Consider the following 27,689-nt stretch of genomic DNA (forward strand, 5'->3'; position numbering starts at 1 on the left):
GAGTTTGGCGTGGGTGCACGCTTGTCTACTGGTGGGTTCAATGTAGAAATTTGGGCGGCACCTCGAGGGGCTAGCTACTTCGCATTGACTGTGACAACCTTTTGGAATAACTCAGAAACATGGAAACTATACTTTCCTGATATTACAGTGGGAAACCAATGGATATTTTCCATTTAATGTGGGAGAAGATTCAAACAAGAGCACTCTGTGGTGGAAAGTAACGTTCAATTACAGGGATGTTCATATGAGCTACAGCTTAATACTCGTATAAATGCTTTTCCAGCAATCTAGACTTCAGTTGCTATGCAAGACTAATCAGAGATGGATCAATTTATCATGCTACCAACTGCAGCTTACTCATATTACTGTTTCTGAAACTCCACTTGATTGAAGAGGAAGAAGGAATGAGAAAATAACTTTGTGTACCACTGTCCATTGGAGGTGCGACTATAGTCTGGCTGTTCTCTTCTTTCTAATGAGACATTGTGTTTTTTAAGAGTGTCAGTGCACTAGTTGTTCTCAGAACTATTGGTATATTGTGTACTATCTATTATTCAAGTGTTGGGTGTTACTCAAGTGGGACTTGGCACGCTTGTGTGACCGGCATGCTTGCCATTAATATGTGTTACAGAAAAGGGACTGGCATGTTCGCCACCATATATGTTACTCAAAAGGATCAGGCACGTGTGCCATTATGCATTGTTTACTGGATGTCACATAAGATGGACTGACATGCTTGCCATTGTGTGTTGTCCAATAGTGTGGCCCAGTTTTGCCATCTAACTGTGTGTTCAGCAGTGTTAGGCCCAGCCTTTGAAACTCAAACCTCCACTCAATCATAGTACTAGAAGTAATAGAAAGTCACCTCCACAGTCTGGATAACAGAAAATTCGGATAATTGCTGGCTGGATAATAATTGCTGGCTGGATAATTGAGGGTCCACTGTATCTACAACACAACCCATGTTATATCATGATGTTCTCCTACACATTGTGTTGTTTGTATATGTGATAGCTCGTCATCTTCAACTATGACAGCTCATTAACTGGTACACTTGCCGTTATGTATTACTCAAGTGGGATTGGAACATATATGTTGCTCAAGAGGGGCTGTCACGCTTGCCATTATGTGTTACTTATAAGAGACTGGTACACTTGCCATTATGTGTTACACAAGAGGGGCTGGCACGCTTGCCATTATGTGTTACTTATAAGAGACTGGTACACTTGCCATTATGTGTTACACAAGAGGGGCTGGCACGCTTGCCATTATGTGTTACTTATAAGAGGCCAGTACACTTGCCACTCAAGAGGGACTGGCTTGCTTGCCTACACAAGATGGGCCGGCATGCTTACCATTATGTGTTACTTGTTTAAGAGACTGGTACATTTGCCGTTATGTGTTACACAAGGACTGGCACACTTGCCATTATGCGTTACTCAAGAGGAACTGGCACACTTGTCATTATGTGTTGCTTATAAAAGACTGATACACTTGCCTTTATGTGTTGCACAAGAGGGAGTCAGCATAAGGGAGTGGCATGCTGACCAGTATGCTTTACTCATGAAGGTGACTGGCATGTTTGCCAGTATGCGTTACTCAGCTTGCTTACCATTATGCATTACTCAACTGGCATGCTTTCTATTAGGTGTTGTTTAAGTGGATCATGTGTGCTTGTTATTATACATTTTTGGCATGCTTGCAATGTGTTGCTCAACAGGCTGGCATGCGTATGCTTGCCAACTATATAAGATGCTGTGTGGTAGTAATAGTGATAGGAGTATCTTTCATCTTAAAAACAGAGTTACTGGCATGTTTACTGGAAAGGAAAGCAAGCTTCTAGTCCAGTTGATGACTGTCCCTCAGTTGCAACAATCCATCATATCATTTTTTCTGCAAATGTTCTCTACACAGAAATTTTGTTGGCTCCACCCTGTGCTTATCTCATATCACAAATAGTGGTACTCATGTATGTGAGAGTTCATTATCTTCAATCACTGACAAGCCATTAAGTACAAGGATACTCTTCATCATGTTTATTTTATTACATTATACACCTTATGTGTGGTGATACTGGATCCTGCAGCTGTGCTCTACACTCTTCATAAGCTAATCACTATCATGCAGTCCTTAGATGGAGAAAGGGGCCTTATGTTCCACCCCTTTTAGGGGTGTGATCATCATTAAGGCTGTCCACTCTCTCTAATGTATTGTGTAGATAGTTGTTTTGTGTTTATACGTACACAGTATGTACTTCCCAGCAATCAATTCACTTATCTCACACCTTCTTGGTATATATACAATGATTTACAGAGACAATGCTGTTGGATTTTGATCACATACTGGGTAACAGGCAATTTCACTATGATTCTATTTGTGATAAAGCTTTGGAAGTTTTAGTATGAATTGTAGAATTTGCACACATGTGATCACAACATTGTCATGCTCTTTAAAGACCCTATGTTCATCGTTATAATGAAAGCAATTACAGCTTGTCGCTATCATAATTTATTAAACCATTTTTTAACTTAAGCTCCACCAGGGCCGTTATAGCCAGACTTTTACCTGGGTATAGGTTCTTTAGACAAAAAGGTGGACCTTTTGTGTGGTATGATACAGAATTCCATTGTGGCATGCTAAAGAAGGATATGTGGCTCTCCCCAAGAAAATTTTGAAAATAGATACCAAAGGCTAAATTTAGTGACATTTCAGACTTTCAATCAATAAAAATAATAAAATTTTGGACTTTAGTACTGAAATTGTGTACCTTTTTACTGAAAATGAGGACTTTTTTGCTGAAGAGGGGGGTTCTCCAAACCCCCCCTTCCCTATAGGCCTGTTCACTAAAAGATACTGTAACATGTCTGGATCAAATTATGCTACAAGTGATTTTAACTCTTCCAAGCCAGTGTTCGCTAAAGAGAAATGACAATTTTCTCAATAAATACCTTCACAATTATTGTCCTAGCTCCTGGAACATAATGGTACTGGAGCAGAATGCTGACAGCTCAAGTCTCTTGTACACTATTAATGCTATAAAGTACCTGTAATAATAATAACAAGGCAATGTGGATATCGGACGTACGTAGTAGTACAATGCTATTATTTGGATTTTTAATTGTGGACACAAGTACAACATTAATTTAAAACTTAGCTGATTTTTTTCCCTACTTTTATAGTGAAGGATAGTATGTTGTAAGTGGTCTTGTACCTCAAGTTAGTTGTTCATGTAGTCATTGTTAGCCAGTGTAGTAATCATAAATTGGTAATTATCGTGTCTGTAAATATCCATTAGTATGAAGTACTGAAGTATTTATTTACATTACTGTGACAAATGTGACACTTATTTACAACATTGTCATACTTTTTTTTTTCTATTCATATCATCATATTTACACCTCTTTGGATCCCCGGTTCTATCCACAGTCTCCAGGTTCAACCTGAGATGAAACACGCTGAATGGTTCCCACTCCCTTGAGCCCAAGCCAAGTCTGGCGAGGTACTCAGTGGATGAATGGCTCAGTTCAATGCCCCTGGACAATGTCAGAAATGCATGGCAAATGGCTTTTGGTGGTTTTGAGTTACCACACGTGTGCAATGTCAAATAAAGACTCAACCCGTTATCCCATGCTGCAACTGATCCAGCTGCAGTGTGCCTCAAGCAGATGTACATGCAGGAATTCTTCCCCACTTGCCTGATGTTTTATTATATCAGTTTTACACCTCAAATTAAAATAAAATGGCAATGATAGTAGCATACATGTATGTCTCTGGCTCCATAACATGGCTTCCTTATGATTATATCACATTGGGCAGAAAATTCATTGTAATGAGAGTCATGTGAATATAAGTTGCCATAGTAAGGTTTAAGCAGGCCAAGCAGTACCATCAAATAGGTTCATCAAGTGTACTATAAGTTATGGCAGTATGTGAAGGCACTTACTTAATTGGTAGATTGAGCATTCACCATAGCTTTTGTTCTAATGTGACAGACTTGTTTGTTGACTGTGTATATACCATCACATCTATGGGTAAGTGACTTTTTAAATGCAATGGCTTGCTTGTATGGGCGTTGCCAGGTTCCACATTGTGTCTACTCATGTGGGTAATTAAATGCTGGCATCGTTAATGCCAGCTTAGGTGGGTTGTTTACCACATGAGTTTGTAATGAAGATTTGTAGTGGCTGAATTGTCTCCCGGATCACGTGAGATGCTCACGTGTCCCCTAAACCAGGAATATGGTTAGCTACACAATAACGATCCAAGACAATTCAGCCATTCCACCCTGGCACACCCATTCCTCCACACAAGCCTCATATGTATTCATATAATAGTATTGGTTGGTCATAGAAACCACAACTAGTTAATACAAGTTTAACCACAGGTTAAACAGTGTTAACTAGAAGGTTGTTTACATTCATATAGCTAGCACTGTTGATCTGGAAATATGAACAACAGTGCAGTCACATGTACCAACATAGTGTGGGCGGGAATTTTAAATAATATCGAGGCGCCCGCCAACTGGTTACTTAGCGACGTTCAACAGACAAACCGTAGTGAGCTGGGAAGCTGCTTTTCCCACCCTCCCTCCCTTTAATTCACCTAAATTTGTCTCCATTGATCATGCCTAACCTGGTATGGTTAATGTGACATGGGTTCAGGGTGTCAGAATATGGACAGTTGTGGGGTTGTTTACCACATGATTTCGTAATGAAGATTTGTAGTGGCTGAATTGTCTCCCGGATAACGTGAGATGCTCACGTGTCCCCTAAACCAGGAATATGGTTAGCTACACAATAACGATACAAGACAATTCAGCCATTCCACCCTGGCACACCCATTCCTCCACACAAGCCTCATATGTATTCATATAATAGTATTGGTTGGTCATAGAAACCGCAACTAGTTAATTGTTTTTGTAAAAGCGCGAGTAAAAGTGTGTGTGTGTATCTATCTACCTATCTACATATCTACCTATCTATGTTTGTCCGTACGCACCCACGTGAGCAAAATTGTTTAATAACGGTAAAAGCAGCTTTTACGTAAGAAGTAAAAGTGAAATTAAGTCTGTAGTAAACTTCTGCACAGGTGAACTTTGCTCTGAGGTAGTTTCTTTTCGGCGGACTGAAATACGGGTGTGGTGACTTTCCTCAGACTACCTTCCCCTTGAGGTTTTCAGGCATTTAGCAACTGAAAAACAACGGTGCAGGCCTCGTACACTACCAGGAATAGCCTATCGCTTCGAGTTGGAAAGGGGGCGTATCCCTTACGTACGCGAACGAAAATGAAGAGCAGCTTTGAGGCTTTGTCGAGAGAATTTGTGGGAAAAAACACGTTAGTCACACTATAAAACAGTTTAGAAGATAGTTCTGTGCGTAATATGTTGGTAAAAGCGGTTTGTTTAACAAACGCTTCCTTAGCAGTGCATAGCAATGTAATCGAGCGAATTACGAATATTTCATGAATTACGAAATATGAGAATTAGCTAATTGGGGCGAGCCTGAGCGAGTCCCACAATTACAGTAGTCTATTCGACCGTACGATCGTCGCGTTCCCAAACGTTTACGCAAAGAACACGGAAAGTCCCACACTGTTAGTAGTCCATTGGACCGTCGTACGACTTTTGCATTCCCAAACGTTTACGCAAAGAACACGGAAAGTCCCACACTGTTAGTACTCCATTGGACCGTACGATCGTCGCATTCCCAAACGTTTACGCAAAGAACACGGAAAATCCCACACTGTTGGTAGTCGGGACCTTCACATTCAGTTTCCAAAAATTTACAGTGGTCACTTTTATTGCACGTGGCGCGATGTGACCATGGCTGTTGAAAGTGCAGAACAGAGAGAAGAAAGGCTCAGAAGAAGAAGGGAGCGCGATAAGCTCAGAAGAGAGAGAGAAACCGAGGAGGAAGACAAGCAAGGTTTGTAAACGCAAATAGCCGGTACATGCACTAAGTGCAGCTTGCTACCTGTGCCTTTCGAAAATACTACTGTAGGTTGGCTAGGCGAAGACAATATGAAAGAATTAGACGCGAGAACGTGGATGAACAGAAGACAGCAAGATCGGCGTACACGTGGAACAGAATCTGATGAACAGAGGGAAGCAAGGTGCTGCCGGGTAAAATAGGACTGTTGATGGGTGTTAAATGCATGTATCTTTAATTTGTAACACATTAAGTTTATCAAAGAACTGTGTATTAAGTACTTTCAATAAACTAAGTGAGGCTGTGTTGATAGCCATCTAAATTGCATGTCAACATACGTCAGTAATAAGCTGACTATACTGTATAGCTAGCTATACAAGTCTTTTAGCTATAGATCAGGCTTGCCCCACAATGCTTTTAGCATCTGTCTAGTAATATTATTGCACAACCCAAAACTACCCTGTTTTAAAGTAGTAATATATAGTTGGTTAATTTATAGTAGCATATACTGTCTATAGTTAATTCCAGATGAGTTAGCTAGCTACATGGCGCCTGGTTTTTAGAAGTAACACAACATCAACTTGTTTTGGTTGAGCCAGAAACTTCACGATTCCATAGAATAATTATTTTAGTTCAGATTCTTATCAGATTCTTATCAGAATTATGGTGCTGGTTTTCTTGAACATTTAACTTAATCAATAACCTGAGGTGGATTGCATGCTCTCCTTGAAGTTAATAGACATTTAATTTAACTTCACATATAGCCAATAGCAGCATATGCGACATAGGCAAGTTGATCTGCAACTACAGTTAAGGTCTTGACTGGGCAAAAATCCACCTTGACTTTGTGTGTCTTAAAATGTTTCAGTGTTTGACTGCTTTATTTCTTATTTTCCCATGTGTACTGGCACTTGTACCATAACAAGTGTGGGCTTGCAAAAATAGGGCATGTGTAGCATAAAATTTGCCTACATTGTCAAACTTCCATTACTCAAAACGTTTTAATTATATCATGCTATGGTCATGTACTCTTCTGCCGGCCCTTATCAAATGTTTAAATGGCTACAAGTTACAGAATGCAAATATTCTATATACTAAGATATGACCGGTTGTGTGGCAGGATGTAGTTTGTGCCCACCCTATAGTATTTTCACAGGTCCAGTCATATACCAGCTAATTTCTTGGTGTGTCTTCCCAACAGCTACAAAGAAACATCATTACAATCATAGCAACTTGTTATCTGCTGGAACTTTGAAAGATCTTGTTGGAGATTCTTACTTCTTGTGAGTTGCATTATAATTCCTGTAAACTCATGTATAGTTTTTGATTGTGGGTTTTGAATTCATCCGGCCCACAAGTAATGTATGTAGAATGATTTCGTTGCCTTGCATGACCATTGACCTACCTAAGTACAGTCATAAGCTATAGTGACAACTCCTTACATTTGACATATGTGGAAACGTATGATCAATAGAATGATTCTGGAGGTCTTTTACCAGTGAATATATTGAGCTACACATATTTTTGTACACGCAGGCTACCAGTGGCCTTGCACAAATACTGTACAAACATTTACTATTAGAGTTACTTAAAAATCTAACCTCTCTTTTCGCCATGTTGTATGAAGCATAAGCAGCGGAAGGAGAGTTGCTTTTAGCTATGCGCCACGTCCCGCGATGAATTTCACGTGATTTACTGAAAGGGTAGGCGATGCATCTCGAGATGGATGTGATGATGGAGGTTCCTCGGGAGGTTCTATGATATTACTTGTGCGGCGCCAGGTTAGTTACGCAAGATACATGTTCACTCGATTTAAATTACAGTTGTACCGGTATATTTGTGTATATTTTTTGCATAGCTGGCTGTTTTCAACTTTTTGTACTTATTAAATCAATGGCGGATCTAGAAATTTCAAAGGGGTTCAGGCTTAGGCGACAAGGGTAGATCTCAGCCTGCCAGCCTAGGAGACAGAAAAACCTTTAAACTTGGTCTTTACATCCACAGTATCTGCACATTATTATAGGCAGACACAGCAAATTGCAACAGCCCCCATGCCCATACAATGGGCAAGTAGGCCACCTTTACCATGCAATTATACACATGCCCATCTTCATATGGCAAGTGGTAGTCACTTCCATACCGCCAGTTGATACACTTGCAACCGGAATCACTGAGAATTTTGATTGCCGAAATTATTTTTGTTTTGATCACTTGATTTCACCTATAAAAGAGCCTTGATTCTTGTTAGTCTACTGCAAAATACTAGTAAATTCTCGTGTATGCTAAAAGTTAGCTTTCAGAGGTGCTTTATCATCCCTTTTGCGGACATCTTGATTGGTTGATTTGCTTTTTTAGCCATTTCTTGGTTGGTTATTCACACTTTGTATTCACACTCTGTATCAACGAAAATTAAAACGACAAATTATTAGTTAATATGAAAAATTTTCACATACAAATAATTGACAAATTAGCTACTATCCACTGTTTATGCCACTCATCCTTTACATGTGTTGCCAGAAATGACAGTGGATGCATGCACTACAATAAATATGAGTTGATAATAAATTACAGGACATTAACTTTATTCTGTCAAACTTTTTTTGTCGCATATGAAAGTGACAAAAATATTTTGCAACAGAATTTTACTATGAAAAAATTTTCTATGCTGAAAATTTTCCTGATTTATGGTATAGACCTATCTGTGTGCCATACTTGATTTTGCTGTTGCAGCTATCGATAAGTGGGGACTGATTGCCTACCAAGAGTATAACATACCATAACTACAGATGGTAGAGAAGAGAATGAGAAGCTATCAGTTACATGAACACACAGTGACATGGAAACAAACTTTGTTTTTCTAAATGGGCTGATTTGTTCCATCAGCATAAGCTTCATGTATGTATAGCTGCTACATGTACTAGTAACAGTTAAGGACCCACAGAATAATTTTTCATAATAATAAGTCACTGATTATTAATTGTCACAACATGTTTGACTATTAGTAAACCACAAAATGAGCAGCCATAGTAAACCACATTCTTCACAAACCTCCACAAAGAAACTTTTGTGATAACTGAAGTAGTAAGTGACATACCTGTGTAATTATACATGTGTAGATTCATGATAATACAAGCACCTCTAAATATAATTATAGTACTGTATAGCCTAATTATTTTGAGGGGCAAAATTTTTGAGGTTGTGCAATGTTGGTAATTTTCTCCCATGTATTAGAATATATGGAGGTTTAGATATTTCAAGGATAAAAATTGTTTGTAAACCCCAAAAAAATTTCCCCTTGAAATATTTAGGCTATACGGTACACAGAAGTGTGGGGCAAGTCACGTTGGGTGGCTGTAAGTTACAAAGTGTTTTATAACTTTGTGTGCAAAGCACACTGCACAATATTAGGGAGTCTGGGCCTCACAGGAAATTTTTGATATTTAAATATAATAATTGCTTTACTTTGGCAACTGGGTATTGGAAAAGTAAGGGGGGCACTGCCCCTCCCACTTATAAAAGTGGGGGAACTGCTCCACCCCCTTTTCTCTGCTCGTTCCCATAGCTACGACCTGCACAAGTAAAGCAGCTCCTTAAGATCTTCAAATGGAAGTAGTCAGAAATTCCTGTAATATATAGACAGATTTTCATCTACACAGTAGTTGTGTTTTGAGGGAAATTTTTTTCCGCATCTTTTACACGTAGGCCCTAATTCACAATAAAGTATTTTCACCTTAAAAACTTAGTAGCTAAATTAAAATGGTATTGTTTAAGAATTACTCCCAAAGTTTTCCCTCGGAACTGTGGATGGTGGAAATTCATTACCCTCTTAATAAAATCATCACCATAAGGCATAAAGGGTTGCCAATTAAAACAACAGTAGATCCAAACTTGTAAAATGGTAACAAACAACAGTAGATCCAGATGGAAAGTTCTACTCTAACACATACAAGCTCTAATTTATGTATTAAGCAAGCCATGTAATTAATAATCATTACAAGATCACAATAATTACACTACACATTAATTATATACAGTCAGTCATTACATCCACTAAACCACATTATATCACACACAAAATGTCTACACACAATCACATACAGTACATAGTAAGTGAGTCTCAGTGTGAGCTCGAGGGTGTGAACTCAACAGTGTCTGATGTTCTAGAAACTTGTAACTATCATCTATCATTAATGCTGTTGCTAAAACCTTGATGATAACATTGATCCTTGATAATGTTGAGGACTGGATCAAGACTGACCTGTAATATTAACAGTCAGTTAAACATGATGTACATATCTACACACTACTATGGTTGATGTACATATATATATGGTCCATATCATCAAGAGTTCATAGTATAAAGAGAGGAGAGTGTCCTACCGCAGTATAGCCTGTATAAATGTGAACCTCAAAGTAATACAGTAAAACTTTGATTACTTTAGGATATCATGTCAACACATAAAGTGTTAAGGAGCATTGACAATGTCATCAGTGGACTGCTTATTGAAGTCATAACTACAACAGTCAGCGAAACTTAACGCTGAGTACATCCCTGACCAACTAGCACATTGAAAGTGACTATAGGTATTGCATCATAACTTTGAGATTCATGTTTGTACAGGCTATAGACCGTATTCCAAATGATGTCACATGAATTTTCTATTTGGGGGATTCTTATATTTTCGAGTATTATCACCAATGGCGATCGAGATTTCAAAGATTGATATAGAGGCTAACAAACTAGATATCGAGGCGAAATTACCAGGTTTGGTTATTACAGGAAAGAAACAATAATTTTTCTTCTAGATTTTGAAAACCAGCTGAAAATTTCTAACCCGGCGATAGAGAATAGATTTTACACCCTTATAACTGTACCTGTTAGTTTTAGGTCTTCCAGGATTGAATAGCGATCTGAATCTTATTAATCCCCATTGGAACTCTCACTCGAAAATGTTAGAATACCCCAAATAGCCGTAGCCATTTTATTTTGTGACGTCATTTAGAATACAGTCTATACTGCAGTAGGACACTCCTCTCATTTTATATTACGAACACTAGATATCATAATACCAAGGGTTTATAAACTCTTACTAATAACGGAACCTATAGGCCACATGGTCCCATTTACGTAGCCATAGTTTCTAATAATTAACTGTTTTGTATGGCTTCACCATGAAATTCACAGGGCCTAAAACAACCAAGTTGTCACCATAAAGCACCTTGTACTAACAGAAATCTATTAAGCATTTTGTTCTCTACTGTTTACAACAAACAGGGACTCTCTTGTAGTGAAAGTTACAAATTTAGCCCCTCAGAGTGAGCTCTTCCTTCGTGCTTGGCCCTGTGGGACTGAATTTGCTGTTAGACACTATTCACCTGATTATCTACCATAGTGTGGAGCTACCTTTTCTATCAGGTATTTAGTTTACGCATTAATTCTACCCATGTCACACAAAAATTTGAAACAGTTTTTTTTTCTCTTTTTAATTCACCACTGCCAGGTGGAAGCAAGTATTAAAAACTGGCTTCCGCACAATTGTACTACTGCTTGTCCATCCGAAATTCGACAGTCGTATCTTGAAAAAATGAACAACTAGTCATTTTGTATCAAGACTTGTAATAGAGCTTGGTAATCTCATTAAATACTGAGATGATCTGTGTTTATGCAACATAATTATATTCATTTGCAAATGACAGGAACTGGTGGTCAACCACAGTAATGATTATATTTAAGCCAGGCCACATATCAAGACAATATAGTACCCAGTTATTTTGGATTACCCTTATAGCAGCTGGCCAGACATAAAGAGATTCATAATATTTGTATACCCTTATATGGTCATATTTTACCTTCTTATGTTGATGGTGATCTCCCTGTGACTTTTTAAATAGTTCTCTTTCATATTGCTGTTTATCTAATAGTTTGTATTGTTCAAAAAGTTGTGTCTGTTCCCTCTTAACTTCTTAACATTGCCTCTCCAGTTCAGGTGGTTGTTGCTCCCAGAGTCTTTCATCTGATCTTAATTACTATGTACTGCAAAGTTGAAGTTGTCCCTGGAATAGATCATTATTTGATTCCAACTTCTTCTTAGGTTTTGTAACTGGAAAAGTACACTCAAATAATTTTATATTTCCCCACATTCATCATAGATGTAATGCACATAGGCATAGGAAGTGGGGGTTGGGGAGGGGGGCACGTCCCCCAATAATTTGACTAGCTATTTAAAGTCTTCAGATCAACGATTGTGACAAGCACCTCTAAAATTAATTTCTTAGTGGTTGTGACTTACACAAGTAAGAATACACTGCTGGAATGTTTCAAACATGTTTTTACTAAAATACACTGAAATTCAATCTCAGAGAGCTGGAGCTGGTTTTCAAAATGTTTCCTGGGGGGGACATGCTCCAGACTCCAAGTTTAGTATGCCCAGCTTGTAGTTTGTCTTTACCATTCTCTGGCCCCACAACCATGAGGTGCTTGTTACACCTATGCTGCACTATATCATACATAATGTACAAGTGTGTGTAGTGCGTGTGCGTGCATCCATGTGTACGCGTTGTCACTGTTGTGATAGTGTGTGTGCTAACATGCACGTGCAGATGTATCTTGTATAATTTAGTGTAAATGTGTGTTTCCAGGAGCTTACAAGTGCCTTCGAGTGTTGTATTTGTGCCTCCGGCACTTATAAGCTCCTGGTGTTACATTGCTAATGAAGACGCAATGATAGGTAGAAACAAGACCATTACTTAGCCATTTAATGCCAACACTACACTAGGACAGGTACAAACTGACAAACAGCCGTGTGAAACTAGAGCATTAGTGAACAACAACTACTAGGAATCATACCAGCAAGGTAGTAATGGTGTAGGCAGAATATATTATGAAGGCCTGAAACACTGGTGTGTGAGTGAATGTGAAAACATAGGAATCATATAATATAATATAATGAAGTGACAAACACACAAAGACACACAAACGCATGCATGTAAGCACACACCACAGACACACACACACAACACACACACAGCACACATAACACACACAGAGCACACGTAACACACGCATACACACACACAGCACACATAACACACACACAGCACACATAACACACACACACAGCACACATAACACACACACACAGCACACATAACACACACACACAGCACACATAACACACACACACAGCACACATAACACACACACACACACACAGCACACATAACACACACACACAGCACACATAACACACACACACACACACACACACACACAGCACACATAACACACACGCACAGCACACACACAAACACACACCGCACACTAAAACCAGCCACGTGATATCACTAACTATACCAGTGCTGCAAAATATACCAAGTTTTTAGTTAAACCGTGGTATCTGTTTTGGTACCATCTAATTTCTAAACACTGCAATACCGTGGAATAAACAAAACATTCTTTAAAGCTTCACTATTTGTATGAAAAGTGTTCATATAACAATAATATCATACTGCAATCAGTTTGCAAACACAAGCCTGTCTTGAGTACATAAAAAATGTTTAGAAACTGTACTGTACTTTTATATCTGGATCTAGCAGTAGAGCAGGGGTTAATCTAGGGGGGCACAAGCCCCCCTGGTTAGCTATTGCCCTTCCTAGGGTTATACCTAAAGCCTTGAGAAATGGAAAGGTTTAATTGATCCCAAAGTTGTATAATCCAATGGTCAATATTCAATGGCATCACAGTAAAATTTCACCAAAATTGTTACACCTAAATATTCAAAATTTTCCTGGGGGAGCATGTCCCCAGACCCCCCTAGAATCCAAAGCGACTTACTTTGCCCCCTCTAGGTTAATATTCTGGGTTGAGCCCTGGTAGAGGTATAATGGTATATACCGGTTATACCACAATATTATGTAACAATATTGTACTGTTTGTGAAATATCAAAACTATTCATACTGAACTATACCCCAACACAAAATTGGTCATATCTGACCTGATTGGTTAAGTATGCACAAATCCAGTTATCTTCGCTATTTTAGAGATCTGAGGAATGGCACAATAATCACTGAGAGCAAAGCCCGAGGTGATTATGTGCCATTCCGAAGGTCTCTAAAGTATACCAAATTAGAGCTAAAATAATACTTCTTAGATGAATACGATCATCTTTATGATCAAGCAATGTTGTCTTTACACTCTAGTAATGATATCTGATGGCTGTTGTGACTGAACTCCAGCACAGCACATGATGCGATATTGTCACGGGTGTATCTAACCAGTTTAGACACCTACCTGTGGGTATCTATTGGATTTTAAATACCTCATTAATGACTAAACTTCAAAGCATACTATGTGTGCCATAGTCTAATTGTTGATGTACTTGACTGGAATAACACTACTAAATATGGCAATAATGAAGCCATAAAATTATCAACAACCATCATCTTTCTTTATAAGGTACTGTCCAAAATGAATTTATCAAACAGTAAAATAGCAGGGTTTGTATTTTCTGCCAACCAAAGACACACACACATGCTCGCATGCACGCGTGTGCACTCTCTCACACACACATATGCTCACAAGCATGTAAGCGTGCACGCACTCACACACAATACACACTTACTCACATACACACTACACCTACTACACATGCATGCAATTAACGCATGCACACACACACACACACATACACTAAGACACATACACTAGGGTTGAGACAAATAGTTCGAAACTTCAAAGCTTCCTTCAGTCTCATAACATTCGGATGCTGTTTTACCCCACCAAAGCTTCGATACCATGGATACCAACATGTTAAACCAGTTGTACAAGTATTATCACTCATTGTGAAAGCTACCATTTACATATTTTTTTGATGTAATTGTAGCTTAAACAATGGTTATACTGGAGCTATAGCAAAGTGCAGGAATTTGTGCTACAGTGTACACCCTAAGAACCATCAATTGTGGTCGTTAATAGTTGACATATGACATTTGCAACAAAGCTTCGAAGCTTTGGTAACATTTTGAAAAGAAGCTTCGGAGGATGTATTTGTACATTCGTTCCAAACCTAACATACATGCAACAAGCATAAAGTGTAGACATTTTATGCAACACAAACACAAATACTCACCAATAAGTAATATCCTCATTTCTTCTCTACTCTTGTACTTATGGTACATGGTGCCATCCTAGAGTAAGACATGTTGTCATGACAACAGTGACATCATAGGCTAGTGACACCACTATGGACATAAAAAGTATCGTAGCGAATCACCTAGTCAGTTGTGGTTCTGATGGTCAGTATTATTTTATTTTAAAGTTACAAGGGTAAAACTGGGACACTGATAATACTAAACTATGTAGGCCACAGCACTTGATGAGATGATCAACAAAATGGTATTTCAGTGAGGGTTATTCTGCCAATCTCAATGTACCATTTGATACTGGTGGGAAATATATCCTATCACAAATAGGGATACAATCCCAAGTGTCCATTGTATCATTCATTACAGGTGGATAATCCTGGGATAATCCTAGCAGGGATAGACGCAACCTGCCATTACAGTATTTGAAAAAAAAAAAAAAAAGGAATTCAATCTATCCAGGTTACTAGGCAACTGGTATTCAAGTAGTATAATATCAACTTCTGTGAGGAAGTATTGTACAGTGGAACCTCCCTTATCCAGAGCTCTGGCTTGTAGTCTATCAAGTTTGGGTTAGATGAAAGTAGTCTGGCGTAGCTGACCCCCGCGCATAGCACGAGGGTCTGGTGACAGCCGCATTCAGTACCTGTGCCAGCCTTACGAAAAACTGGTGCGTCCAATCAGATCGCTTAGTGACCAATTAACAACATTCTATGATGTTATTCCCGATTCATGGCGAACTTCTTATGTCTTTTCCACAACCAGCACAAATGTAAGGGTTTGCTAAGGAAATAGACGTCACATCAAGTGCAAGTACAGTAGCTGTCGCGTTCTGTTATTGGAAATTGTCCACATTTTTTGTTCGTATTTTCAAATTTAATTGCATTCCATCTGCACAGGTACTGAATGTGGCTGTCACCAGACCTTCGCGCTACACGTGCGGGTCGGCTACGCCAGACTAGCACAAGGAGGAAGCCTAAAGGTTGCTGTTTAGTGTTTACCTGCTAAGCGGCTTGTTTATTCTACTAATGATAACTACCATTTGGTTGCTAGGTGATAATACATTTTTATAACCCAGGGGAATGACCATGAATGATCTATAGTGACTTCTTCTCTACCCACTAAACTGTAAAGTGCAAACTGATAGCAGTAACAACATTGTTGCCATTAAAACAGCTACTTCAGCATATTAGCCTGCATTTCTTAGCTACAGACATTTCTGAGATACGGACAGTAGTATGTACCAGACTGCCCGGATAAGAGAAGTTCCACTGTATGCATAATTGACCACTTGTTACTTACATAGCTAGGAATGTCAGGTTTGTGAAACACAACATGACATACAATTCAGTGACTTCACATTATGTTGGTGACATATTGTCCATCTTCAGTTAAAATAAAGTTGAACATCCTAATTTGGTTCCTCCAATATAAATAGCTACACTTATCAGATCAGTTATCGTTGATATTGAAAACACTGAGGTGTTGGGGTTGAACTTTTCTTGACATGTGACCAATCCACATGCAAACACTACAACATGTGCGTACACAGAAGATACTCTAATTAATACTCACCACTAAGATATTCTGATAAAACACAGTTCTTTACCCTCCACCCTGTAAGTGTTTGAGATATAATATTCCAGACAGATGTTATACTGAAATTACCTACAAGGAGAATTGTAACATTAGAAGCAGTAAAATACCAGACTGGAATTGGCACTGTCAAAAAATCTAACACTGCAATAAAATTATGTCATAGACTACCAAACTAAACTTCTACACACAAACACAGAACAGCTTACCAAGGTACACATCTCCATCAAATGTTACCCTATATCATCAGGTCCCTGACTTGACCTCATCTAAGTACCCTGTGTGATAGATAACAGTGTGGATAATAACATGTCACCACTCATGAGCTATGGAATAACATTATTATATAACTAAGGATTGGATGTCCACCAGTATATCAGCAGGTGTAGATGACCTCCCTTATTTCAATACTTTTTAGCTTTTATCGATGTATGCCTATTGCATACCTCCTTCACTGTGTTAAGTTTGATAAATGGTTATCATTCAATAATCGGTGGTCTACACTAAAAGGCTGAACTTTGGCAACCCATTACTTGAACAGTACAAAAAGACTATACAGCTGAGACATCAATAAAGCTAGACAACTGAAATTCTAATAGCATAATAACAATTATTTGTGACATTTACAGGAGGTATGCATAATTGAGCACTTCCTTCTTATAGCTAGGAATGTCATTTAGGAAGATTTGTGAGACACATACAGTATGACATGTAATTCACATGTTACAATATTTGATATTGATAATGAGGTGTTGAACTTTTCCTGACATTGACCAAACCTCAACATTTATGTGCAAAGGAAATAATCTAATTAACACTCACCAGTAAGATCTTTCTATTGTTCTGATTTTCTCTTCATAAACAATTGAGAAACCAGTGAAGTTCTACCTGGAACCAGTGACGTTCTGTCTGATCTGGCAGGTGTTATACTGAAAACAGCTACAAGGAGAAGTGTAACATATGTAAGAAAGTGGTAAAATGTAGGACTGGAGATTACCGACAGTCAAAAATTTATTGCACTTTATGTCATAAAAGTAAAACTATACCTCTTAATATACACACTAACACAGAACAGCTTACCAAGTTACAACTCCATCAAATGTTATGTAGTTCCCCACATCATCAAATTCTTTACTTAAACTTGATGGTCTGGAGACATCAACTTTATAATACCACAAAATCCTTGGAAAAGACCATAGAGATGTTGGCTTGGCCGGAGTATCATAGAATATCTCTGTAGATTCCTCCAGGTCCTTGTTATTGCCACTAGTGTAATGGTATAAAATAAAAAGGTTACTCAGTTTAAAGTGATAATTGTAATGATGCGTGTTTATATTGGTAGACAAAAAAGAAGATGGAACTGCTATGGCTGGCAAAAAGGCACATCTCAGACTGAAGCTACATCAAACTCAAGCCTGCAGCCTTATAGGAGTAGGACATAACGTCACGATGATTGCGTGACGTACACATACTGTACATTTTCCCAGAGCTTAACTCTAGTAAGCCATGAAGTTTAGCACTGTGTTTATTTTGGAAATCGTACTTCACTAGTGTAGAAATCACTTTATATACTAAGCCCCGAATAAGTCCTAATGATATTACGGTGAATTTTGCAATAGTGCATTATTTAGAATAAATTCTGATCATAATTTCAGGTACATGTGTTTCTTCACTGTATTCTTAGTCACTAGTAGTAAATGCAATCGACTTTGGCATCTACAGAAGCTAGTACATTAGTTTTTCATCATGATTAGAATTCAATTCAATTATGCAAAACTATATGCATTGCGACATCATGTCCTACCCCCTCCCTCCCTGAAAGCAAGCTGCCAGCAGGCCCAGGGCAAAGAGTTAAAGTGGGGCCCCAGGGACAAGGAGGGTTCTACTCTGAATCACAACTTCAGCCTAGCTGTAAGTCGAAGACAAAAGGTCATTACATGCTGACAATGACAATCACTACCCCTCACCAACCATATCTCCTTATTTATAAGCTTGCTACACTGCTCCTCTGAAATTGTGACTGCTCTATTAGAGTATATCAATCTTTTAAACAGTTATTCAGGGGCCCTTGATGGGGGCCCAGGGCAAAATGCCCCATTTTCCCTCCCCACCTATCCTGTGGGCAGCCCTGGCTGCCAGTTATGTAGGTAGTAAAAATTTCAATTAAAAATATACAATCAGCATTACATTTCAGTAAAGATACTGATAATTGCCACCATATAATTTCATGTTTACTTGTACATAGCTACCCCCACACCATACTATACCCCCACACACCCAGAAGGTTGGCTATTAAGAATGACTGACCACTAGCATACATACATACAAATCCTTTACAACAACTAACTACTACTTAATCAGATCTTGCATTACAGAAAAAAACTGCATGAGTAATGAAGTGGGGGCTAGCAAAATAAAAATAAGCTCAACAAAAAAATTTTGAGCACCCAGCCCAAGGAAACTCGAGGAAAAACCTGCCGGCCTTTTTTTTTTTTTTGACCGTACAGGTAAAAAACACCAAAAAGCTCCACTCTTGTGCATGTATATCTTAAAGTCAAAAGTTCTCCGTCTGTCCACTCCGGTTATCTGATGTGAGTTAAGAAATTCACAGGGGAGGGTGGGTGGGTCAAACCTGTTTCAAGATACGTGGCCTAGAGTGAATTATAACACACCACAACACACTTTTTATACTAGGCGTCATGTGCAGACATGACGCAACACTATCAGTATTAACGTGGGAGCTTATTTTCTGTCTAATTCATTGCATTCAAACACCAGAAAATACACGTGTGTTTGCTACTTGTGTGTTATGTTTTAGTAGATGTTGCGATTGTTAGACTAGGATACTATGTAGTGACTGTTCTATTAGAGTACCTCTATCTTTTTCATGCAAATCTGTTTTACAAACAATGCCTGTACCTGTTATGTGCTAGAGTTACATTCAACACTATTGCCAGCCTGTTATGTAGTCTCACATGGCCAGACCCTACTCTCTATGCAGAATTTATTGATCAGATACTATAAGCAACTGATAAGCACAACACAGAGACTAGGGTCTGACCACACTGTTAAGCCCAGACTATGATGACTTTGATGATGATAAGTGGCTAGTAATCAGTGTAGGAGTAGCTTAATTCATAACTGATAATATATCATATAGCAGGATATTTTTGAAAGGTTAAATTTCCGAAAAATTCAAAAATACTCGCTATAGTACATCCTGGCTATGAAGTGACAATCAAAGAAAGTTTAGCTAGGTATATATAAATGATTTTTGCAAGTGTACGCATGCATAGTTTCTACTAATATCAGTTAGCTATAGGCCTAATGTATTACAGTTAGGCACTGGGCCACACACAAGTAGCTAGCCATATAGCTATAGCTACCACGTGCGTGCATATGAGCGAGCGCGAGTGACACCACGAGTCTTGAAGCCTATAAGAGCTCCAGAAACCAGAAATTACTAGGAAATACTATAATTATCAGCAAACATATATATGGGCTGAAAAACGCCATGTACTTAGCTATGGCTCAATCCAAAGCTCGATCCGCAGGCCACTGAGGCGAAGTCCGCCAAACAACATGGTTCAACCTACAAAGGAAGACCCTAGGGTAGCTAGACGAGGTTCTATTCTAGCTATGTATGTGATCAACACAACCACTGTTAGCTTCCTCTGTTAATTAATTATCTACAGTGTGGCAGGATAAAGAGGCATTGTTTTGAAAATATTTTTTCGAATTTCCAATCAAGCACTCTTTTTCGAAAATTTATTCTTTTGAAAATTTCCCGCTATACGGTAACAAATATCACTTCCACTTCAATAATGACCAGATAGTTAGTGGAACACTACAGCCCTATATTTTCCAAACCATGTACACAGAACCTTCCTTGTGCATTAAGTCTAAGTAATTTACATAGATAACTTCTTGTACTGACTTAGCAACTGCTTGAAACAAGCCCATTACATACACCTCCTCTAAATAGTATACCATATACATGGTGTAACATGAACTAATAATTTTATGTATGGGACAATGTTTGTGTGGCCAGGTTTGACATATCTCTATCTCACCAGGTACCTTGTGAATTCATCTTGATGGCTTAATCCTTTACTATATTGCATTAAGTGAATGTTATCAAATCCCCAGGTCCACAGTTTTGTCTCGAAATACACTGCTAGGTAGCCCAGACATGACACCAATACAGTAATTTTTGTTGTGCTATAACTAAGGACCTAGATGGTCATGATTTAGTGCTGACAATTGACCAATCGTGACCGCCTTAGCCTGTAGTGTGAATTACGCTGTAAATACACCTGTACCATGTAAAAATGGAAGTTTAGATCATTGTGTTGATATTTCTCTCATAAAATCCTTGAAGTAGTAATGACCAGTAACCCACACAAGGCTGTGCCATGTCTCACAGGTGAAGTGTGAGCACTCAAAGTTCCATCTGGACCTTCACCTGGACAGTTGGCATTTGCTTTCTACCCATTGATGTTGTAGCTATGTGGCTACTTCTCCAGTTGACTCCAGGACACCAGGTTGCCATCTAGTCCCCATTTGTGTAAACAGCTGAGTATACTGGAGCAATGTGAGCTTCTCGCTCAAGGAAACAACAAATGCCAACACACATGCACACCTCAACTATTAGTAGAGCCTCTCTGTCCATAACAACATCTTGGTGTGACTCTAGCCTGCTGCACTGGCTGTATAGTGATGACATCATAGTAATAGATACATTGTATCTTCTTTCGCTATATTGTACACATGTAAGAATAAATTACCGTCACCATTATAATTATCATTTATTTCGAGGTAAAAGCATGTATTGTAGCTAGGGTACTCATACATTGTAGAGGTACACCGATATGGAAGTTTTCCATTATACCAATAACCGATATATTGGCTACAAAAATTACAGATCCCGATACCGATATTGATATCTGAAGGTTTTCAGCATGGACATTACAATAAACGTTTTTTAAAAATGTGGCAAAAAGCTTAATAATTATATAACCCGTTGGCCCCTGAGAAAATCCTAAAAAGCATTTCCAGGTTGCTATATTGTTAGTTTTAACCATGTATTGTCTATATTGCTCACCTTTGCTACAAGTTTCTTAGATAGAATCGATCTGGCGAACCTTTTCAAAGATGGTCACCCTCGTCCAGTGACCTGAGCTTTGCCAGCAGCCTTGGAACTTTCTGCCATGTAAAACCATCTGTAAGTTAGCAGCAGATGGGACTACAAAAACTAGCTGCCATCTTGCTGGCCATGATGTGGCAAATCCGTTAAACCATATTTCAAGTCCGTGCACTAAAGTATACAGAATATATGGGCATCAATGTTTCAAAGAATTGCGCACATCAATCCTCTCAATATCAACGGCTATTACTGCCTTCCCATGAGAGGTTCCACTGTAAAGACATCATCATACTTGCTGATGAAAACAATCGTTCTGATGGAACAGAAGTTGCTGGTGGACACAACTAATGCTGTGCTAACTTTGACAGTATAGGAAGCCGTTTATTGTTTTGGCCCCACCATGTGTAAGGGTTTCCGGTCTTATAATTCAGATAAGAATTTCTCTACTTCTGTTGTGGTAGCAGGAGTGTCACCAGTGGAGTCAGTAATTATTTCTGAGATTACATCAAGTAAGACTACACTTTTAAGTGGACACATTCTCTTTGGTTGGCTAGGACCAGGCTCATCACTTTCTCTTGTGGAATCACTAAATCTGCTCATTTCCTCAATCAGCATCTCCTTGGCTGTAGTCTTGATGATATTACCCGAAAAAAAAAATCTTTGAACCTGGATCCTATAAAGTAGCCAAGGCCAATTCTTTTCTTTCTTCAATCCCTGCAAACCGAGACTTTAGAGATTTCAGTAATTCCCCCTTCATTGTACGGATGCCACTGTCATTTTCATTCTTCTCAAGTGTTTTGGTCAGTATCCTTATGTATGGAATGACAATGGATATTGAAGCCAATTCAGCTGATATAGAACGCGTAATTTCTTCTATGGGGCTCAAAATATTGACACATTTCTTCATCAATTCCAGCTGATAGGGTGTAAGCTGCTGGATAGTGCCACTTTCTGCACAGTAGGCTGTCAGCACCATTTTTTGCTCCAAGACAGATTGAAACATATATAAAGTGGAATTCCATCTAGTAGTGATATCTAATTTGAGCTTATGTTGAGGTATACTTAAACTTTCCTGTATTCTTTTTAGATTGTGGTTGGCAACTGAAGAACGATGAAAGTGTCCCACTATGTTTCAGCATAATTGCAAGTATATCATTTATGGTCCTTTGTACAAACAGCCCATCTTTTATTACAAGTTGCAGAGAATGTGCAAAGCACCCAAAATGTGAAAAAGAGGCATCATTCATGGCTTTAACCATATTGCTTGCATTGTCACTTATAACTATATGCACTTTATCACGAGGTATCTCCCAGTTTTGAAGCATCCACTCCATTTGTGCTGCAATGTGCTCACCAGTATGAGATTCTTCCACACACTGCCTGTGCATGCAGGACTGCAGAAACCTTAACAAATGTATCATCAACCCAGTGTGCAGTTAAACTTAGTAAAGAAATTATACTAACGCTACTGCTCCATACATCTGTGGTGAAACTTATGTACTTGGCTGTACCAATCAGCTTACACACTTCTTTCATGCCAGTAGAAATCTTAGGTACAATTGTATCTGTAAAATACTTACGGCTTGGACATTTGTAGTGAGGTTCCAAAGTTTGTAGGACTCTTTTGAAACCAACATCTTCAACCATCAGTAACGGCTGGCAATCTACTGCTAACTTCTCACCAATTCTCTTGTGCACACGCTGAGATCTGGTGTCATTTATGTCCCAAGGCTTCGATAGTTCTTTCACTTCCTGTAGGGAGAGTTGGTGCTCGATTTTTCTTTTACTTGTTTCTTTCCGAGGTGGAGTTTCTTTGGCAGCTTTACCTTCACTATTTTGTGTATTTACGTCCGGGTGTTTAGTGAGATGGCTCACTAAGTTTGTAGTTGTATACAACTTTGTACTGCTCCCTCCCTTTGAAACCTTCGCCTGGAAAGTATTACAAACTGCATATTTTGTGTCTTCATCCACCACAAAAAACTCCCAAATGACGGAGCGTTTCTTCGCCATTTTCTTTTGTTTGTTTCAAGAACAATCGAAATAACACGCATGCACAAATATCACGTGATTATATCATATCGGCCAACTTTAAAACTTTGATCCGATCCGATTCCGATATACAAAAAATCTTACCAATATATGGTTAAACCGATACCCGATCAGATTATCGATACAACACTAAAACATACAGAGAGCACATGTGAAGGCTTTGGTTGCTGTATACACACCCACAGAAACACTGAGACACTTGTGCACTACTGAGGTGATAAGAGTCAGTACAGGTAACTCCTTCAGGGTAGAGACCATTATCCCACATATTCTACACTATATACAACCAGCCACATGACATGTGGACATCACTAACTACACTTCATCACATAGCAGGTCATATTTCAGTACCTAATGGAATATCTGTAACTTGTAATGCATAGCCAATTGGTAGGCTAATTGGGGCGAGCCTGAGCGAGCCCCACACTAGGGAGTCAGCGGTGTAATTACAATAAATTACGATATAAAGCGGATACCTTACACGTGCTTCCAGACCATTCTCCATATACGGTGTGCGTAGTCCATACAAGTGCGTGTAGTCGACTTAACGCGTAGATTACTGCTTAGCCATATATGGCATGTGTAATGGTTCATTTCACGGAGGAGTTAACGGCATAGATTACTGCTTAGCCATATTTGGTATGTGTAATGGTTAGATTATTTATTTGGTATGTGTAATGGTTCATTTCACGGAAGTTAATGGCGTAGACTACTGCTTAGCCATATTTGGTATGTGTAATGGTTCATATCACGAGAGTTATTGGTGTAGATTACTGTTATGCCATGTGAGTGAGCCACGTGTAACTATTGAATGGATACGGAGGAATGTCTTCGACATAGGAGGGAGCAGTACAGGCTCAGAAAGGATGCAGAAACTCCTGAAGAGGCAGAAAGGAGAAGGCATAGAAACCGTGAATTTATGCAATGACGTGAAAAATGGTAGTTAAGTAGAATACTCTCAGATCAAAGACTTGACCTTTATATCAACAACTATCATACCATCAATGAAAGCTTTGCAGATGTGTCATAGTGATTTTGCACGGGCTATATTGATTCTTAGACACTCTCCTCCATAAAATATTATGAACTCTGCAATTCCAGAATTCCTTACATTGTTTCTGCCATCAATGCTTCAAATATATACACTCAGGCTCGCCCCACGATGCTGTTAGCATTTGTCTAGTAAGAGCATAGCAACGTATAGTGTAATGGTATGAGAACAAATGGCCTTAGCTCAGAGGAGACGGTCCTAATGAACAGGGTCTCTTATGAGACTAACATGTACACAAGTAATCTGATTGGCTAATTTCTGTACATGACTGGAATAACACTACTAAATATGGCAACAATGAAGCCATAATACCATCAATAACCACATCCTGTGTCATTCCTTATAAGGTAATGTCCTATACAAAACAGTAAAATTTAGGTTTGCATTTTCTGCCAAAAGTACATGCCACCAAAGACTAACTATCCTTCACACTACACATAGACATACACAAACATGTACGCATGCACAATGCAAATACACAACACACACAGCGTACACATGTATGCAATACAAACACAACACAAACAGACATTTAGATACTCACCAAATAGTGATATCCTTATTTCTTCTCTATTGTTGTACTTCTGGTACATCACACCATCCTAAAGAAAGACATGTTGTCATGACAACACTGACATCATAGAGTCCTAACTATTATGTATGAATGCTAACAAGTCTAACATCTGGGCCAAGCACCAACTCGTGATTGTGTGCACCAAATAACAGTGAACAGTAACAAGTGATGCGTACCACTTGTTTGTTAAGCAGTTCAACATATTTGATGATAAAGTTGAAGCTACTGACAGCACTGAAGCAGTGTAGCCAGTCAATAAATGTGATCAGTACAAGTTTCTACTGGAATTTTCCAAAGTGTCAATACAGTGAACTCTACCAAAGTACACATACAGCTACCTTGTAGAAAATACTCTATAGTATAAAGACTATGCACGAACATACGCACGCACGCACACACACACACGTTTCAACCAAACATTATATAATTGCATGTCTTATGGATCATTAATTTTATCTTGAATGTTCAAACTACTTCATTTTCAGTGATCAGGCCATTGGTAAGTGCTCATATAGTCTATTTCTGGTTGTAAAACAACCAACAGGATTAGTTTAGTTAGTTAAGGGTTTTTCCTATACATAACAGTTGGGTTGTTTGAGAGGAACTTTCATAAATAAATTAACATTCTTTTCATAACTCTACTGTACACCAGCATGTTACATAATTCAATCGAATTCCAATAATAACTAAGATTTATTCTAAACAATGCTCTATTGTTACAGTGCAGTTCACTGCAGTATTGTCAGCTAAATAGAGCTCAACATATCTGACAATACAACATGGTTTACTAAAACCAAAACACTGTGGAAAAATGTATAACATGTACACGTCACACAATTACCATAATGTCATGTCCTACTGTACTCCCCCTTGGTACACTAGTATTATACTAGATGCCTGAACAATCGTAACTCAACATTGAGGATATAGAATGCTGTACCATGCCTCACAGGTGAAGACACACACACACACACACACGAGGCAAAGCAAATCCTTTGACTATTGTGTCTACCCAGTGAACCAGCAGTGGGACACAAATGAGCACAGGAAAATTCCCCTGGGGCTCAACCATCAGGAGGCTATACCATGTCTCAGGTGAGGAGAGGTCCCACCTGAACCTTCACCCACTGAGTGAGATGTGAACAGATGGCTGGCATTTGTATCCCTGGAAACCCATGTTACAGCTACACATGTACACTAGTGCACACACACACACACACACACACAACACACACACACACACCTTGACTATTAGTAGAAGCTTCTCCAGCTATAACATCTTGCAAGTACATCAGCTACTGGCCTAGCTAATGTCTGCTGCATTATTGGTCTGACTTCTCATGAAAATATCTATAAAGTATTAAACATACATACTAAGTAAAGACATTTAATTCACAAGATACAGACACACGCTGGCACACATGTACAGTTACACACAGATTGTACATAACAACTTGTGAACATAAAAGCCAAATAAATTTGACAGCATTAAACAAATAAGCAACTACTTGATCCTCCAGCAACATTGCTAGAAACTATGGATAGACAAACAACTTCTTATGTTACTGAGACTTACTATGTCAATGAGAGTAATCCACTAGCTTGACGAACGGCTTTGCACTCATGCAGCGTGGTAGGCACTACATGGAATATATCAAGAAAATGTCACAACACTGCTAACAATGAAATCTCGTGAGTTATCACTAGCTCGTGCGAGTTATAAACATTACCAGACACCTTAAAAATATCGCGAAGATTGATCAGCACCAATACGCAAAACAAACACCAGCAATATAGCTACAAGCACACAAGTGATCTTACCTGATACGAAGCACATATTCCACAAGAAAATGCAACGCGACAGGCCACAGTTCGTCAATCCTTTACCGTGTTTTTCAGGTTTCTTGCGAAAATCAAAGCATAAACGTGATCAAACACGTGATCTGTAATTCAAATATCTCGAACTTGCAAGGCATTTAAAGTGAATATTCGCACCTTTTGCCGATCATTGTACATGTTCAAGTATTGCTAGTATGCTGCAAATTATGTAAGCCTTGCTAGTTCGAAGCACGGATCACGTGTTTGATCACGTTAATGCTTTGATTTTCGCCAGAAACCTGAAAAACACGGTAGATCCGAGTTTGAATCAATCAGAAGATTGATGCGCACGTGCCAGCACGTGACACCATTGGAGCTGACTTGAA

General features: G+C 38.7%; 1 protein-coding gene and 1 long non-coding RNA gene across 12 annotated transcripts in view; both read right to left on the minus strand.

Moving 5' to 3' along the window:
• Positions 1 to 7,782, minus strand: part of LOC136259407 (26S proteasome non-ATPase regulatory subunit 10-like) — a 35,752-nt gene extending 27,970 nt beyond the window's left edge. Inside the window, exon 1 of the mRNA XM_066052897.1 lies at positions 7,529 to 7,782. Within this exon, the coding sequence (XP_065908969.1) occupies positions 7,529 to 7,543 (15 nt within the window). The 5' untranslated portion in view covers positions 7,544 to 7,782. The remainder of the gene's footprint in view (positions 1 to 7,528) is intronic.
• Positions 7,783 to 8,124: 342 nt separating this feature from the next.
• On the minus strand, positions 8,125 to 27,433 carry LOC136257940 (uncharacterized). Of its 11 annotated transcripts, XR_010702371.1 has the most exons (13): positions 27,307 to 27,433; positions 27,062 to 27,125; positions 26,729 to 26,835; positions 25,456 to 25,513; positions 17,746 to 17,931; positions 17,488 to 17,604; positions 16,875 to 16,943; positions 16,738 to 16,809; positions 16,645 to 16,686; positions 15,057 to 15,114; positions 11,778 to 12,028; positions 8,976 to 10,185; positions 8,125 to 8,321 (listed from the first exon to the last, which is right to left on the minus strand). It is a non-coding gene; the product is annotated as an uncharacterized lncRNA (long non-coding RNA). The 11 variants fall into 11 exon arrangements; XR_010702376.1 differs by lacking the exon at positions 16,738 to 16,809 and having other exon boundaries at positions 15,057 to 15,168; XR_010702374.1 differs by lacking the exon at positions 16,738 to 16,809 and having other exon boundaries at positions 15,057 to 15,168; positions 16,645 to 16,737.
• Positions 27,434 to 27,689: the final 256 nt, after the last annotated feature.

Source organism: Dysidea avara, chromosome 6, assembly GCF_963678975.1.
Source record: "Dysidea avara chromosome 6, odDysAvar1.4, whole genome shotgun sequence".
In the NCBI taxonomy this organism is placed as follows: Eukaryota; Metazoa; Porifera; class Demospongiae; order Dictyoceratida; family Dysideidae; genus Dysidea; species Dysidea avara.